General features: G+C 42.7%; 1 protein-coding gene across 1 annotated transcript in view; it reads left to right on the top strand.

Annotated features, from left to right (window-relative positions):
• The window catches only part of MTHFD1L (methylenetetrahydrofolate dehydrogenase (NADP+ dependent) 1 like), a 466,799-nt gene that overhangs the window by 88,393 nt on the left and 359,453 nt on the right, over positions 1-18,953 (top strand). The window contains exons 12-14 of the mRNA XM_068279548.1: positions 2,764-2,866; positions 7,851-7,927; positions 9,653-9,793. Coding sequence (XP_068135649.1) covers positions 2,764-2,866; positions 7,851-7,927; positions 9,653-9,793 — 321 coding nt within the window. The remainder of the gene's footprint in view (positions 1-2,763; positions 2,867-7,850; positions 7,928-9,652; positions 9,794-18,953) is intronic.

Genomic DNA, 18,953 nt, shown 5'->3' with positions numbered 1-18,953 from the left:
GGAAAGGCCGGATCTTGGAGATGTTGCGTAAGTGGAAATAGCAGGCTCTAGCTACGGTTTGGATGTGGGAGGTGAAGGAGAGGGCCGAGTCTAGGGTGACACCCAGGCAGCGGGCTTGTGTGGTTGGATGAATGATTGTGCCATTGACAGTGACATAGAGGTCAGTGGGGGGTGAAGCAGCACGGGGCGGGAAGATTAGGAGTTCAGTCTTATCCAGGTTTAATTTTAGGAACCTGGCAGACATCCACGATGAAATAGCTGAGAGACCAGAGGATACCTTCTCCATGGTGGTGGTGGAGAGGTCAGTGGTATGGAGGTAAATCTGGGTGTCATCTGCATATAGGTGATAGTTGAAACCCAGAGAGGAGATGAGTTTTCCGATGGAGACGGTGTAAATGGAGAACAGCAGGGGACCAAGAACAGAGCCTTGGGGGACCCCAACTGAAAGTGGGAAGGAGGTTGAGGAGGAACCATTGAAGGAGGTCTTGAAGGAGCGATTTGAGAGATAGGAGGAAAACCATGCTAGGGCACGGTCTTGGATACCCACAGATTGCAGGGACTGGAGTAGCAGGGAGTGATCAACAGTGTCGAATGCTGATGAGAGGTCTAGGAGGAGAAGGATAGTGTATTTTCCTTCCGCCTTGAGTTTATAATAATGACAGAAATATGCTCACAGTTTGTACCACCCTCTAGTCATATCATATAAGTACCTGAAATCTGTGGTATCTTGACTTGCAAAAAAAAAAAATCTTCACAAATTTGATTGACCCTGCCACTCCCACTTCAGGAACTCTATTGGCTAGTAAGCCTGCCCATCACAGTAGCATTCCGATAGATAAGTGTTGGATCTGAAGGTCCAGGGTCATTTAAAATTATAGAATTTGTATGTCACATTTCTCTGGCCACTGACGCTGGTTGTGGCACAGGATAAATTACTGACTTGTTAAAGATGCCAGTTCAGAGGCATTTTATCAATACAATTACTTTTAGCAAAAGTTATTATGCAGAAGTGGTGTCATTTAAAGCAAACAGCAGAAATCTCAAATCTTAAAGAGCAGTACAGTACTTGACACTGACTGGTGGTTCACCAGTATTGTAAGTGTATTTGTTTTCACACATGGAATGTGTTAAATAAAGAGGGTTACAATACATAAGGAAGATGCTTTGCCCCCTCACCCCTTCTTCCTGAGTAGGGGAAGGATTAATCACCTGCAGGCTGGAAGTTGATGCATTCCCTGTGAAATGCCACTCTATCTAATCCGTAGAGAAAACATTGCTGGTAGAAAGTCCCACAGGTTCTATGTGTGAGGTGTGCTATGGAATCCTTCTATCTTTTCCAATGAACCACGCATTGCATGGACTGTGTTTATTTTACCCAGTGAACTCAAGAGCATAGGAAATACTAGACATGCACAAGAGCTTTCATTTATTCAGCACTTAAACCAAGCTCATTGTTAAAGCCAGAAAGTTCTAGACAAATTTGCATTAACCTTTCGCTCCTCACCCATCTGATGGTAAATGATGCGAGGGAACTTGTGCCGCGATAAAAAGATTTTGATTAGATGTTTCCTGTTCTTGATTTAAGCAGAAGCTGCCTTACAAGTCTTTTGCTATGTAAACTATTGTAGATCTTGCAAGAAATATGTTGTTCTCAGTGCTTAAAACCGATTATTTCTAGAAACTGGTGCATATAAATATTTTTCTTTGCACCTTTCTAAGCTGACGGGTCAATTGTTGATCTGAGGTCTTTGTATACTGATTCCTGTAAGAGAGATCTACTTTTCCTGCGTCTCTCTCCACAAACTAAACGGAACTTGGTCAGTCTGGTTTGTTCTGTTATACTCTGATTTATTCTTGTCATGTACATTACTAAGCTTTCTTATTGGATCCTTCATTATTGGATCCTTCATGCTTTGTCAAATGAGTGCCATTGCTACACCATTTATTTGTAAATAAGAACGAATACATTGGTGCTTCTTAGGCACTGCACAGGTCAGAAGATGAAGGTAGTTAGGAAAGGTGAGTGGACGCAGAGTCAATTATAGCGGAAGGTGGGGGAGCACATAGTGGGGCTGAATAACATTTGAGTGGGCTGAGGGTATAGCATACAGTGGCGTTCGGAAGGAAAGTTTTGTTCGGCACTGTTTAAAACTTGAGTAATTCTTAAGCTAAAGTTGGAGTTCAGTTTTGTGTTCTACAACATTTTGAATTAAACAATAAACCACACTTAGGGCCTGTACACACTGCTGCGCTTGCGTTGCGTTTTTAAAAACGCATGCGTTTTTAAAAACGCAAGGTCTTTTGAAAAAGAATGAAAATCGTGATGACTTGTACACACTGGTGCCATGCGTTTAAAAAAAAACGCAAACGCAGTGCCTGCTGCGCTTTTTTAAGCGCAGCGCATGAAAAACGCATTAAAAACGCATGCGCTTGCGTTTTTGCCTGCGTTTTTCAGAAGTCAGTATCCCAGAAGACTCTGCAATCTCCTGATTCCTGTTGAAATGTAAAATAGAAAAAAAACAAAGGATTCTTTAGCCAATCAGCAATTACAAGAAAAACGCAAACGCACAAAAAACGCAGGCAAAAGCGCATGCGTTTTTAAAACTACAGGCACTTTAAAAATGCATGCGCTTGCGTTTTTGCCTGCGTTTTTCAGTGTGTACAGGCCCTTAGAAGTCTGGGACCACTACCTGTAGAGTTTCCTACAATGCCAAATGTGTTTATTTTATTTTTTTGTTGATATTTATATATTTTTCTATTTAGAGACTATGTATTAACAAGACTGACCCAGGATCACTGACTGCAGAAGAGATCAGCAGATTTGTACGCCTTGATATTGACCCATCTACAGTTACCTGGAACAGAGGTATGTGTACTTAATTAAAGAAAAGAAGAAAAAAAACACTTTAATATGACTGGAAAGTGTATTGGGTTTACAATAGGTAATGTGCTGTGATATTTTTGGTGCAGAAGTTGTTTTCCACACCGAGAAGAAAGCCAGTATATATACAGAACAGTACCTTGCAAGTATTCACCGTTTGCCTTTTCTGTATTAATTTGTTTCTTGAAACTCAAACGTTACATGGGGTTTGCACCATTTGTTAAAGTGCAAAAACTAGGACATCGAATTTGCACAGAAAAAGACTTGCTGCTTATACAAGGGCTGTCAAGCTCAAATACAAAACGGGCCAAAATTGTGAGCTAATAGCGGTCCAACCTAAATGTCTAGCAGCCACCTCCCTCCCTTATAAGGTACACTGGTGCCTAATGCCCCCTCCCTCCCCTATACAATTCCCTGGTGTTTAGTGGTCCTCACTCCATCCCCTACACAGTTCCCTGGTGTCAAGTGCTTTTCCCCTCCTTCCCTCATATGGCTTCCCTGTTATCTATGGCTTCACTCCCTAGTGGTCTAGAGTAAGCCACCCTTTTGGGTCATGTCTCTACCACATTGGTGGCCCATTCTTTGTCCCAGTCTAAGGTCCGTTGTAGTGAGAAACACCTCAAAAGTCAAATGTGGGGAGAACCCGAAGTGGAGCAAATACTATTTTATTTTTGCTGGTGTAAGTCAAAGGATACCCGAGGTAACATGTGACATGATGAGATAGACACGTGTGTGTGTGTGTACAGTGCCTAGCACACACATAACTATGCTGTGTTCCTTTTTTTTTCTTTCTCTGCCTGAAAGAGTTAAACATCAGGTATGTAAGTGGCAGTTCCTGTCTGAGTCAGGACGGGGTCAGACTACAGTGTGACCTTCACTGATAAAAAATTACAACTATAAAACACTTTCCGAGCAGAAAATGGCTTCTGAAGGCCCATACACATGCTCAACATAAGTCTTTTAAATGCAGTTGGATTGACTTGAGCTGCGTCTTATCAGTCGTTGGTCGCCTTTTATCAGTGATAATGCCTTGTCGTTTGCATGTCTTTTACTTGACAAAATTTGTCCAACTTCTTCAAGTTGTTTGATAATCGTGCATTTAAAAGACTTTTGTTGAGTGTGTGTATGTGGCTTGAGAGCAGGAAAGATAAAAAGGGTCAATAGTTCATAGATTTTAGCTCTGGCATACTTCAATGAAGGTGTCATTGAGCAACAACAATAAAACAGTAAAACATAAAAAACAGATTTAAATATAAAATCTGGAATTTTTTTTAAATATGAAATCTGAAATTTTGGAAGAGTCATTTTTAGGAGAAGCAAAATTTATAAATTGGTTCAAGGCTGTGCAGAATGGTTTGAATAAGGACAACAACTTTCTATATTGGTATGAGACTGATGACATTTGAACTTTTCTCAGCCATTATAGCTGAACTTGTGAACTAAGAATTTACGATACCTCTGTGTCAGTCCAACTCCCAGGTATGTGAGCAGGGAGTAAACAAGGATTATTATCTTGGCTTACAACCTCTAACCCCAGGTCGATGGTCTGTGTGAATTAAGGCATCTTAATGACATGTATTTATGCTTGAAAAAAATATCTGTTTTCCCTTTTGATGTTGCATGTATATAAGCTGTCTGTACAGTTTGCAAACTAACAGGATATAAGCCAGACGAAGGCTGCAAGGCCGAAAGCTTGCTTATTTTATTCATTTTTAGTTAGCCAATAAATGGTATCATCCTGATTTAAAACTTCTTGCTTTTACTGATGGCTAACACGGTACAATACCCTACTGCTACTACTATGCTTGAAGATACCGCAATGTACCGCACTTTCCTGGAACTAAAGAAAGACCTGAAGAAACTTGCACAACTGGACAGCGACATCTTTTTCTTGACTACATGCAAAAAGGAAAAACTTATACCTCAAGGACTAAGGACACAGAATCCCACCCTGCATACATACAATAGCAGGTTTGCAGAAGAAATCTGCAGGAGGAGCTCGGAGAGAATACGGAATTACCTTATAAGAGTCTGCTATAACCGTAAGAGGATTACAAAGGATGAGATGCAGAGCCTGAAACTGTCTCTGAATGATGACCACACTGGAGCATGGGATAAACTACAGATTTTCTATAGGAAACTACAGAGATTCCTAATTAACAACAAAAAGAAAAAACTTCAGAGACTTAGAATTAAGAGTGGACGCCTGGATGCACAAGAAGCAGAAAAAGAGCAACCCACAGGTGTAATGAATCTTTCCACTTATCAGGTTACTGAAGCTGAAATGTCAGTACTTTCCAAAGGCCTGTCATGCTGCCCTGCGAGACCCATAGACAGGATTGCACTTTGTGGATATATGGAGGAATTTTTCAGAAAGCTGCGACTCAAGGAACACTACCATGATAAGGAAGCCTGTGATACAATGGATAATGGACCAAAACGCACCAGATCTAAAAAGAAGAAAAAAAGATGGACCCCCAAAGAAGGAGAAAACCCGACCCTGGATAAATACATCAACAAATTCAGACGCAGAATCTCTGACAGGATCCTGAGTAAAAGAAAGACACTGGCCCAGAACGTAACACCACAGGAGCGACAGGCCATCAGATCCCTTAAGGAGAATAAGGACATTATTATTAAACCAGCGGATAAAGGTGGTGCCATAGTCATAATGAACACCAGTGACTACATCCAGGAGGCACAAAGACAATTATCCAACACCGCTCACTATGCCAAATTACAGGGGGACCCCACAAAAGGCTACAGGATGGCACTCAATAGGATGGTTAACAGATTGCCTGCAAACATCAGACTACATGTAAGGACCCTTATCCCTGAAGAGCCTAGAACAGCCTGCTTTTACATGCTTCCCAAGATACACAAAGAGGGAAACCCAGGCAGGCCCATAATCACAGGGAGCGGAACTTTTACAGAGAACATCTCAGGGTGGCTGGAAAACATCTTGAAACCTCTTGTCTGTAAAAGACCCAGCTACATACAGGATACCACCCACCTCCTGAACAAACTGACAGCCATCGGCCCAGTACCTGAGGGAACCATACTGGCCACGATGGATGTGGAGTCCCTGTACACGAACATTCCCCATGATGATGGTATTGCGGCCTGCCGTAAATATCTTCAGGGTCAGGGCATACCTGTAAAGCCTATTGCTGGACTGATCAAATTCATTCTCACTCATAATTATTTCACTTTTGGACAGGACCTCTATTTACAGCAGATGGGCGTGGCAATGGGTTCGCGATTCGCACCACAGTATGCAAATCTCTTCATGGCCAAAATCGAAGAGGAATACCTCAATACATGTGGCATAAAACCCATGGCCTACTTCCGCTTCATTGATGATATTTTAATCATCTGGTCCGCAAGTGAGGATGATCTTCTCCAGTTCCACAGGAACTTTAATGCCTTCCATCCTACAATCAAATTGAAACTTACCTACTCTCACACAGAGATTAACTTTCTTGACACCACCATATACATCAGGGGTAACAACATACAAACCTCTGTGTATCGCAAACCTACAGACCGTCCCACATACCTGAGATATGACAGTTTTCATCCTAAGCACATTAAGAACTCTATAATTTACAGCCAAGCGATAAGGTACAACCGGATTTGTTCTGACAGGATGGACAGAGACAAGCACCTGGATCGCCTTAAGAACACTTTCATTAAACAAGGTTACAGTCGTCCTATGGCTGAGGCCCAAATCAGGAAAGCCAGCAACATCCCCAGGACTGAACTCCTGAAATATAAGCAGAACCAAAAAGAGGAACGTGTCCCTTTGGTTGTCACCTACAACCCACACCTGGAAATCTTAAGGAGGATTGCTAAGGAACTACATCCCATATTACACAAGGATCACAGACTGAGAACGATATTCCCTAAACCTCCACTCTTGTCATATCGGCAACCACACAATCTAAAACAGATGATTGTCAGGAGTTCTTTGAATAGGCCTCAACAAAACGGAACATCACCCTGCCGACAAAAAATATGTGGGACCTGCGGACACATTTACTCCACTGACAGGGTAACGATACCAGGTTCACAACAGGAGTACAGAGTACAAGGTACATTTTCCTGTGGTTCCACCAATCTGGTGTATCTGATCATGTGTGCTAAATGCCCCAATGTTATGTACGTGGGAGAAACTGGACAAACTCTGCGCAAACGTATGAATGGACACAGGCACACTATTAAAGATACCAAATCTGGGCTCCCAGTTGCTACACACTTTCGGTCCAACGGACACAGCATGGATGATCTTCGTGTCACTGCCCTGAAGGGTGGCTTCAAAACGTCAAATGATCGATTAATAGCAGAAACAAAATTTATAAATTGGTTCAAGGCTGTGCAGAATGGTTTGAATAAGGACAACAACTTTCTATATTGGTATGAGACTGATGACATTTGAACTTTTCTCAGCCATTATAGCTGAACTTGTGAACTAAGAATTTACGATACCTCTGTGTCAGTCCAACTCCCAGGTATGTGAGCAGGGAGTAAACAAGGATTATTATCTTGGCTTACAACCTCTAACCCCAGGTCGATGGTCTGTGTGAATTAAGGCATCTTAATGACATGTATTTATGCTTGAAAAAAATATCTGTTTTCCCTTTTGATGTTGCATGTATATAAGCTGTCTGTACCACCAGTTTGCAAACTAACAGGATGTAAGCCTGACGAAGGCTGCAAGGCCGAAAGCTTGCTTATTTTATTCATTTTTAGTTAGCCAATAAATGGTATCATCCTGATTTAAAACTTCTTATTTTTAGGAGAAGGATAGAAACAATTGTTTATTTCACTGGTTTATTTTCACCTCGAGTGTCCTTTGATGTTGACGTTATTTCTTATGGTATTATTTGTGAGGTTTACATCTTGTATTCTCATGTATGTGTATGCATCTTTGTAATTTGCAGTGTCTTTCTTTTTGTTTTTCTCATAGTGGTGGACACAAATGACAGATTTCTCAGGAAAATCACGGTTGGACAGGCAAGCACAGAAAAGGGCTGTACCCGCCAGGTACTAGCAATTGGCATAAACCAATATTCTCATAACTAGCGGAGGGTTGACTCTCATTCTTTGTGCTTTTAATGCCATTCCTGCTATGTATTTTGTGGTATTTCTGGTTTCATTATATCCTCAAGAATGATGTGTGAACTCCACATTGTAATTATGATAGAGAAGTAAACAGGCAGCGGATTTTTTTTTTTATTATGACTGACAAAATGTACAGCAAAAATCTGTTATTGCAATCGAATTTCTTTTATATAAAGCCAGGATATACACTGTTCTGTGGGAGTATTGAGATTGCGTATCCCACAGTCCTCTGAGTATGAATGACTAGCATACCGTGTATTCTTTCACACCACATGCTAAAGAAACTCCTCATAGTATAGTTGTTTAAGAATACTCATTTCTTCATTGCTGTGTCACAGGACTGAAGAGGGATTATAAGAACAGCCTTAGGCTCCATACACACATTCAATTTTAATCTGCAGATGACTGACCAATTGTACCACTGCCATGTAGTATAAGGGCCAACAGATTTTGAATACTATTATTATTATTATTTAGTATTTATATAGCGCTGACATCTTCCGCAGCGCTGTACAGAGTATATTGTCTTGTCACTAACTGTCCCTTTAGAGGGACTCGCAATCTAGTCCCTACCATACTCATTTGTCTATGTATGTATTGTGTAGTGTATGTACCTTAGGGCCAGTGCACTCCCAAAACCTCTAGCAGATCCACAAAACGCTAGAGGTTTTTGAAGCAGATTTTCAGAGCGATTCTAGGCATGTTACTGAACAGCTTCTGTAACAAAAACGCTAGGAAAACCGCTCTGATCTAGCGTTTTTCAGAGCGGTTTTCCACTTTCCTATACTTAACATTGAGGCAGAAACGCCTCAGAAATCTAAAAAATGCTGCAGGACAGGAGTTTGCGTTTGGGGGAAAAACTAACCACTCTGGTCTGCGCCATCCCATTCACTTTCATTAGCCAAGCGGTTTTCCCCCTGCAAGCATTTTAAAAAATGCTTCAGAAATGCTCTGGTGTGCACCAGCCCATAGTCTAGGACCAATTTTAGGGGGAAGCCAATTAACTTATCTGTATGTTATTGGGATGTGGGAGGAAACCGGAGTACCTGAAGGAAACCCACACAGACATGGGGAGAACATACAAACTCCTTGCAAATGTTGACCTGGCTGTGATTCGAACCGGAGACCCAGCGTTGCAAGGCAAGAGCGCTGTCCACCACGTCACCAAAGTATGAAAAAACTGTGTAGGCATGTTCTCATACTACATGGAGGTGGCAAAATTGGCCAGTCATCTGCAGGTAAAAAATAGATGTGTTTATGGACCGTTAGATTGTGAAGCACACTAGCCTACATAATTATAAAAGAGCTTGGGGTATCAATATGTACTTGTACCACTGCCAGCACATTTCCTCTGAGGTGTCCAAGTGCTTAATGTCCACAATCTAATAATAAAATCATGAAAGGTCTACTAAAGTCGGTCTAAAAAAAGACAAAAACTCTGTTCCCCCACCCTTTTCTCTGTGCTGTTTTATATTTGTTTGTTCCCAAGAATAATGCCAAGCAGTGCACCCACCTGTACAATACAGCAAAAGGTGTTAGGATCTGACTCAATTTTTTGGCTGGTTAGCACTAGTCCTGTTATTTATTATTGGCTTGGGAATGGATGACTGCAATCGTTTTTTGTTTTTTTTTAATGGTCTGTTCTAGACACAGTTCGACATCGCAGTTGCAAGTGAAATTATGGCCATACTTGCCCTGACTGACAGCCTGCATGATATGAAAGAGAGACTAGGAAGAATGGTGATAGCCAGTGACAAGAAAGGGCAACCTGTTACTGCAGAAGACTTGGTAAGAGCTTTTACTTCTCTCAAGTTCAAACTTGTTGCTATATTTTCTTATACACTATTTATTTTTTTGCAAGTGAACCTGAAGTGAAAATAAACTTATGAGATAATGAACTGTATGTGTGGTATGAATGATATATAGAACATTAGTAGTACAGGTAGTCCCCGACTTACGAATGATCAGCCGATACGAACGGCATGTGTTTCCATGGGAACAAATAACATTTGTTTTTTTCAAATTGGACTTTTAGTTTTTGAGAAAATCTATTTTAAAAAATTCTAAGAAAAAATGTTTTTAAACTTGTATAAGCAGGTACAGAGGGCAGATGTGACACTGTGGGGGACACTGGAGGCACAGGTGGGCATAGATGAGGTACAGGGGACAAAGATAGCAGAGTGTTCTGACTTAAGAACAGATTCAGGTTAATAGTTAACTGGGGACTACCTGTATAGAAAATTGTCTTATTTTACTTTCAGTTTTATAATCTTATTTTTAATATTGCATCAGCCTGTCACTGCAGCAGTTTAGAATCCACACTCTGCTTTGTTTAGCTGAAAAAGATATAGAACTAATGACCCTTTGAACTTTCTGCAGTAAAATCTCATTAGAATCCTTATCTCACGGTTTCTCCTCTGTTTTGGTTTCTAGTCACAGTTCAAGAAACTGGACTGAACTTGAACATTTGTGAACAAGACCAGCTCTTTTGCATAGATAGCATCTCAAATTTTTTAACTCTTGCTGTACTGGAAAACAAAGGGATTTATGATAATTTCTTAGTAGATATAGTGCTATGTGTTTGTTTATCTCATCATGTTATTTCAGGTAAGTAATGTGTGTGGTGGGGTTTTAAAGTACCGTAGATCTTCAGTGGTTTGTTTTTTTTATTTTAAGTTTCACTTACCTGAGGCTTCTACCAGTCCCCTGCAAATGTCCTGCCCCTTAGAGGAGCCCACTATGTAATCATTAACGTAGTCATATGTCTATTGTTGTCTAGGGCCAACCAAGGCAAGAGTGCTATCCACTACACCAATGTGTATGTAGCTTTAGTCCACAAGTGATGCACCCACCTCCGTCCACCTCAGTTCCTCTTTCTTTTGACTGGTAGCGTAAAGTATCATCCAGGACTGAGCAGTAACCACTACGATCTACTCTCTACACACTGTCTCAGCCTACCTTGCAGGAGAGGGTGCTTTAACATATCCCTATCTAGACACGGATCTATTAATACCATCCAATAACGCAAAATGCTACTTTTATGTGTGAATGAGGCTTGTACAGCTAAGCACCCAGTCTTGAAATTTTGACCACATAATTTTAAGCTGCAGAGTAGAGTGAGTTTTCAAACTATGTAGGTGGGACGACGCTGTTGCTATATGGATTGCATCCTGGTTCTGTACAAAGTGCAAGAGGATAGGACACCAACTAAATCTCTCTCTCGGGGAAGGTTGCAGCTTAAAACACTGGCAGTCTTAAACAGGAAGTGGCCAGTGTCTGGGCGCCTGTATTTTAAGAGTGATTATTTAACATCAGTTAATCAAGGAGCTTATAGACAGACCAAAAAAACTGCAGCAGAGTGCCTACACAGTTAGGCTCCCTGCACACTGCATGCGATTCCGATTCCGCTTTTTAATCGGTTTTTACATCCGATTCCGATTTTTAATCTTTACTGCATGCTGCATTTTTTGATCCATTTTTCTGTTGAATGTATTTAGGGAAAATCGGAATCGGAAACTGAATCGGAAAACGGATTTGCAGTGTGCAGGGAGCCTTATAGTGAAATATTTGTGTCTGGGAGGGGGGCATTAAAGCTAAACTCACTCTTTGTTGAGAAACTGGTGATACCTTTGATGCAGCCATACACATTACTAGGACTAATAGTAAATGGTGTTTTTATTTGCTTACATTGGTTAAGTGCATGTTTTATTTATGCCACAGTTATCTTAAAGGACAACTGAGGTGACGTGACGTGATGAGATAGACATGTGTATGTACAGTGCCAAGCACAAAAATAAGTATGCTGTGTTCCTTTCTTTCTTTGCCTGAAAGCGTTAAATATCAGGTATGCAAGTTACAGTTTCTGTCTGGGTCTGGACTGGGTCAGACTTTAGCGTAACGCTCACTGATAAGTAATTACAGCCATAAAACACTTTTCTGTCAGAAAATGGCTTCTGAGAGCTGAAAAGAGATAAAAAAGGTCAATAATTAATAGATTTTAGCTCTGGCATACTTCAATGAAGTTGTCATTGAGTAGAGACAATAAAACAGTAAAAACTTAAAAACTAGATTTAAATATGAAACTGTGGGATGTCTAAAAAAGTTATTTTTACTAGTAGGAGGATAGATGCAATTGTTTTTCTCATCAGTTAATTTTCACCTCGGATGTCCTTTAAGACACTGGAATTGTGCGGATCAGACTTACTGTCAGTCCCTCAACTAGTGTAGGTGTGGTTCCAGCTCTGTGCAGAAAATTACTCAGGAATAGGAATATACTAGAGCAGTTTTTACTGCAAACTGCAGAGGAGTAAAATATCCATCCAGGCTACATAGGCAGTGCATCTTATTCTTGCATCCATTTTGGATATTCATAACTGGCTGCCAATTGAAATGGGAAACTCTATCCAAGGTATAGGTTTTATAGCAAATATATAGTGATAATGGAACTTCACTGTATAAGGGAAGTGGAATCAGATGCCAGATATCACATAACGTATGTAAAAGCATGCTGGTTTCTCTGTGACCATTGTTCATACGGGACACACAGATGTTGTGAACATCAGGAATAGATTTGTAAAGAATTTAGTCAATCGCAGGCGCGCACTTGAAAAAGTAGTGAAGGTAACTTCTTGTTCCACCACAGTGAAGGACGAAGAGTGACATTTATGAGTTTTATCACAGTAAACCGGTCACCTGCTGTTTCAGTTTTGCATTTTGTGTTGTGCAAGAGACTTCATAAACCTCCCCAATGAGCATTTTGTAAAGGCCTGATACACTTAAACTTGTATGTGCCGTCATTGCCAGTTATATCTCATATTTTAAGGTGTACTTTTATCTTCTGTATCACAAAAATTAAAGGATATGAGCGATACTTTGCACTAGGTTTTGCAACATTTTGCGTATAAATTACCTCATATGCATGAAGTCTCACCCTGTATCTCTTTGAATTTTAACAGCTTTCAGCTGTCAGCAAAGTGTTTCACATTTATGACATTCAGCACACCTGAAGTATGCTAAGTCTTTCAAATTAAAAAGATGGTGGGCTAGACTACCTACTACTCACAATCCTCATGTTGTTAATTGCCTTCAAGGTCCCTCCTGTTCCCTGTTTAAAGTCCTCCCTGTTTCAGTAATTCTGTATGGCAATTATACAGTATTTCTACATGTATCAAGATCCCTTCAGAGACCCTAAACACAGGGAGCAGAAGGCAGGTTCATGATGTGTGCCTCTAACTGATCTAAATGCTGAGACTGTAGAGACTTCAGAGAACAAAGATTGTGACATTACAGTTTGTCTGTCTACAATGAAGAATTGCCCACTCCTGCATCACAGAACATCACAGAAGCCCCCAAGCCTTCCCACCCAGTTTTAGAATAATGTACAAGTATTTAAGTGTACCCATCATCCATACACAGTGAGGACAGGAAAAATTATTTAGTAAATAAAGTGGTTATTTTGAAGATGCTACCTATAAACTCTCCACACACATGGTATTAAAAAACACAAAGTACTGCTTTCCACTAATGTAGCAAGCTACCGTATTTTTCAGACTATAAGATGCTCCGGAACTATAAAATGCACCCAGGTTTAGAGGAAAAGAAATCAGGAAAGAAAAATAACTAAACCTAGGTGCATCTATAGTGCAGGGGCATCTTAGGGACCTTTGCCCCCAATTTGTCTATCATATAAAGGCAAATCATACTGCAAAATGACTTAGGAGCCTAAGAAGCTCTCACGCTTCCCCTCCGCTCCTCTTGACTTGGAATTGCTTCTCTGCCATGTCTGACAGACAACATCCAGTGGCCACTGATTTGCACTTAAGTTGGCTGGTAATCATGCTGATGCAGTGTGGTGGCAGTGTTTGCTGGAGCCCTCGTCAGTTGGCTACTACAGGTTGTCACTGTGGGCTGAAGTCTGCTGTGCATACACTCTGCACAGCCAGGCTTTCCCCACACTGCTGTAGCTTCCACAGCCACCAGCAGCACCTGCTCTGTGGGATAGAGTCAGGGATCAGAGAGGCTGCCATGCTGCTTCCAGCTCTGCCTGTAGCAGGAGCTCTGACATGATTGGTGCTGTCCTGCACCAATCACTGGAGCCCTGACAGCACCTCGGGTGGGCTCAACAAAGCATGTCAGGGTGCGACCGCTGTAGTATGATTGGCGTTGTCCTGCACCAACCACTGGAGCTACTTAAGCCTGCACTGTGATAGGTGCTGACAGCACCTCGGATGGGCTCAACAAAGCCTGCATGTCAAGGGGCGAGCGCTGTAGCGTGATGGGTGCTGTCCTGCACCAATCACTGAAGCCCCAACAGCACCTCAGGCGGGCTCAGAGTCTGTTTTGCTGTTGGCCAGGAGGAGGATGGAGGGCACCAGGATAGAGGTGGATCATGGCTGGGGCCTGAGGGCTAGGCAGGGACTTGTAGCTACGGCTATGTAAGGGCTTGCCGGCACACTGCGCTGACATTCATGTTCACTGGCATACATTCAGGCTATAAGACGCGGAGACTTTTTCTCCCCACTTTTGGGGAAGAAAAAGTGTGTCTTATAGTCCGAAAAGTATGGTAAATGTTGGTACAGATTTAAACATAAGTATACCCTGTTTACAGGGGAACAGTTACTTTTTAAAATTTCACAAGATATATACATTCTAGTGCATTTTAACTGGTTCCTAACCGCTGTTATGCATATCTACATCCCTATGGACTTTTACCTCAGCACCAGGAGCGTAGAAATGCAAATTTGTATGTTTACCTCGCTGTTCCCGGTCTCCACGCTGCTGCCGTTCGTTTCCGTCACAATCCCGCCATTCTGTGGTCAGTGAATGGGAACGGCTTGTTCCCAAACCCAATCACAGTGCAATGTATTGTGATGAATGAAAGCTGTCGTTAGCGAGACGTCAACATTCATTAACAAAGTGAAAGTAAACGGGTACACTTAGAAATAAGTGTGGTGCCATCTTGTTGCCAAAAAGTAAAAATGCACTCAAATAATTTTTTTTTAATTAATTTTAACCTCTTACACTCCTACACTATAGTTAGCAAAATAAAACACCTGTAAAAAAAATTAAATAAGACACCATTTAAAAAAAAATTGCATACCGGTAGTTACTTTATGGACTTTTTAATATGTTTGTCATGAGGGTATATTACTGTTAGTTTTGCAAATAAAGGCTCCTAATTATTGATATAGTATTAAAATGTACTAAATGGAAAAAATACACCTTTATTCACAGATAAAATATTATCGCCATTAGTGATGGCTCGAACCTCAGATTTTGGGTTTGCGAACCTCGAACGCAAATTTTCGTAAAAGTTCACGAACAGACTGATCGCAGCGGGGACCATAGACTTTAATGGCAGGTGAATGGCCGCCGACTTTAGCGGTTAATAGCAAAACCCCCTTACATAGTAGAAACACCAAATTTGCAGGGTATGTAAATAGAGACCGTGACTGTCGGAGGAATTTTTTTTTTTTCAAAGAGACCTTATAGTTTTTGAGAAATTAAATTTTAAAGATCTTGTTCTGAGTGTGGGAAATGTTTCAACCGCTGCCGATTTTAGCGGTTAATAGCAAATCCCCCCTAAATTTGCATGGGAATGCTATAAAGAACAGTGAGAACAATAGGATTTTTTTTTTTTTCAAAAAGACCTTATGCTTTTTGAGAAAATCGATTTTAAAATTCCAAAGGAAAATAGTATACATTTAAATGCGTAAATGACAGTTCTTAGGGAAACCATTTGCGCCGACTTTAGCAGTTAATAGCAAAGGCCCCTTACATCCTAGCAACACCAAATTTGCAGGATGTGTTAAAAAGACAGCGGGAAACAATATTTAAAAAAATAAATAAAAATTATGTGCTGAGTGTGGGAAATCTGAAAAAAAAATGACGTGGGGTCCCCCCTTGAGCCTCTTTAACCCCTTGGGTTAAAGTGGCTCAGGGGGCTGGGGCTTCGCAACCTGAACTATACCAGCCCGCATGGTCCTTGGTATGGGGGGCTCCATGGGAGAGTGGCGGCCAAGCCCAAAAGTCCCGGGGAAAAAAATCTGGATTTGACACACAGCAGCGTTTTAAGGGCAGAAATCACTTTGCATGCTAAATTGAAGGCCTAAAGTGCTTTAAAACATCTTGCATGTGTATACATCAATCAGGTAGTGTAATTAGTGTACTGCTTCACACTGACAGACCAAACTCACAAATTCACGTCAGCATGACCTTGAACAAACCTGCCGGGTGGCCTGCCTCTGGGTCTGCCTCTGGCCCTGCCTCTGCCTGTTGTTTTGTCTATATGGGGGGGGGATGTGAAGTTAAAGATATGCACTGACTTGACTAATACAATGTGCAGCCACACAGGTGCAGTAAAAGGTATGCAGTGGCTAGTATTACTATACAATGTGCAGCTGTCACACAGATGCAGTTAACTGGTATGCACGGACTGGTATATTACACAGTGTGTGGTCACACAGGTACTGTGAACAATTATGCAATGACTAGTATTACAAATGTGCAGCTGTCACACACACAGGTGCAGTGACTGGTATATAACACTGCGTGCACTGACGTAGGTATGTAGGTGCACTGAACAGGTGGATATGCAGTGATTGGTATTACAAATGTACAGCTGTCACACACACCGGTACCGTGAACATGTGCAGCGGCTGACTGGTATATAACACTGCTTGCGCTCACGTAGGTAGGTGCACTGAACAGGTGGGTATGCAGTGATTGGTATTACAAATGTACAGCTGTCACACACACCGGTACCGTGAACAGGTGCAGCTACTGACTGGTATATAACACTGCTTGCGCTCACGTAGGAAGGTAGGTGCACTGAACAGGTGGGTATGCAGTGATTGGTATTACAAATGTGCAGCTGTTACACACACAGGTAGTCACTGAATGTGCTGGGCCTGGCAATGATACAGTAGGAATTACCAAGGGGCCAAGGTCCAGCAGCTGCGACTGACGGCTGTATATGCAACACAAGTGTCTGTGGGAGACACAGAAAAAAAAATAGATCACAAGAACAACATTAGCTCTCAAAAGAGCTATTGAGGATGAGGAGGGCTTTTTTTTTGCAATAAGTATCAGCAAGAAGGAGCAAGCTAACAAGCCTAACACAAGAGCCTAACTAAGCTTTCCCTATGTCAGCAGGTTCTCTCCCTTCTCTAATTACAGCAGCCCCACAAGTGAGTGAAAAGGCTGACGCTGCCTACGTTTTATAAGGGGGGGGGGGTCTCCAGGAGGGAATATAGCCTGATTGGCTACCCTGTGTCTGCTGACTGTAATGTAGAGGGTCAAAGTTGACCCTAATGATGTAGTATAGGGGGCGGGTCGAACTCGCATATAGTTCGAGGTTCACCGCAAACGCGATCCACCGAAGTTTGTGCGAATAAGTTTGCGGTCGAACCGTTCGGGCCATCTCTAGCCACCACACACATTGCCCCCGTATCCTATGCGGATGCTAATACCGCCGCCGGCTCACGCTGTCCTCCCTGCCTCCCACACCTATCACCCACATTCATTCTTGCACCCATGGGTGTGGGTGACAGGTGTGGGCAGGTGGAGAGGACAGCGGAAGCCGGCGGCAGTATTAGCATCTGCATAGGATGCGCTCCCAGCTATACTAAGTATAGCTGAGAGCAAAAAGCATCTTTAAATTTCCCTCCCAGGCTCCCCATTGGTTCTGTAAAAGGGATGTCGTCGAACGGTTTGTGAACCGTTCGCTAGCGAACCCCTCACCCTGTACTACTTCCGGGTCGCTATGACCTGTAGTAGTACGACTGCGCTGGGCCGGGCACTTTCTACGCATGTGCGTGACGTCATGAGTGACATCACGCTCATGCGCAGAGTGCCCGGCAACAGATGCGCGATCAAAAACACGCACCGCCGGCCCAGCGCAGCTGTACTACTACGGGTCATAGTGACCCGGCAGTAGTACAGGCACATAGAGATTAGCTGGCGAACTGTTTGCTCGCATCTCTATTCCTTTCCCAGTATAGGGAGTTTAGTTGCCTCAGTATAGCTAGTATAGTGCCCCAGTATAGCCAGAATAGTGCCCCAGTATAGCTAGTATAGTGCCCCAGTATAGCTAGTATAGTGCCCCAGTATAGCCAGAATAGTGCCCCAGTATAGCCAGTATAGTGCCCCAGTATAGCTAGTATAGTGCCCCAGTATAGTACCCCAGTATAGCGCCCCAGGATAGCTCCCCAATATAGTGCCCCAGGATAGCCAGTATAGTGCCCCAGGATAGCCAGTATAGTGCCCCAGGATAGCCAGTATAGTGCCCCAGTATAGCCAGTATAGTGCCCCAGTATAGTGCCCCAGCACAGCCAGTATAGTGCCCCAGTATAGCTAGTATAGTGCCCCAGTATAGCCAGTATAGTGCCCCAGTGTAGCCAGTATAGTGCCCCAGTGTAGCCAGAATAGTGCCCCAGTATAGCCAGAATAGTGCCCCAGTATAGCCAGTATAGTGCCCCAGGATAGTCAGTATAGTGCCCCAGGATAGCCAGTATAGTGCCCCAGGATAGCCAGTATGGGTAGGTGGTGCCCCTCGCCCGTCCCCGCCGCTGTTCTTACCTTAAAAGCGGCTGCTCTCCCCTCTCCGGCGCGTGTATTTATTCAAGCAGCGTATCTCCCGGCTGCTCTGTGTGATGCGGCAAGAAACAGGGCAGCGGCTTCCTGTAGCGGCGATATGTATCGCCGTTACTATGGTAACCGAGCCCTGCTTCCTGCGCATCACGCACAGAGCAGCCGGGAGATACGCTGCTTGAATAAATACATGCGCTGGAGAGGGGAGAGCGGCCGCTGCAAAGGTAATAACAGGGGCGGCCGCGGGGACGGAAGGGGGGGGGGGGGGAAGAGGACAGTCCTGCGTCCCGCGGACCACAGGTTGGGGATCCTCGCACGGCACACCAGGCAACATCCCGCGGCACACTAGTGTGCCGCG

The sequence above is a fragment of the Hyperolius riggenbachi genome, chromosome 4, assembly GCF_040937935.1.
Source record: "Hyperolius riggenbachi isolate aHypRig1 chromosome 4, aHypRig1.pri, whole genome shotgun sequence".
NCBI classification, from domain to species: domain Eukaryota; kingdom Metazoa; phylum Chordata; class Amphibia; order Anura; family Hyperoliidae; genus Hyperolius; species Hyperolius riggenbachi.
Note: the sequence above shows the minus strand (reverse complement) of the source record. Positions and strands in the feature narration are given on the sequence as shown.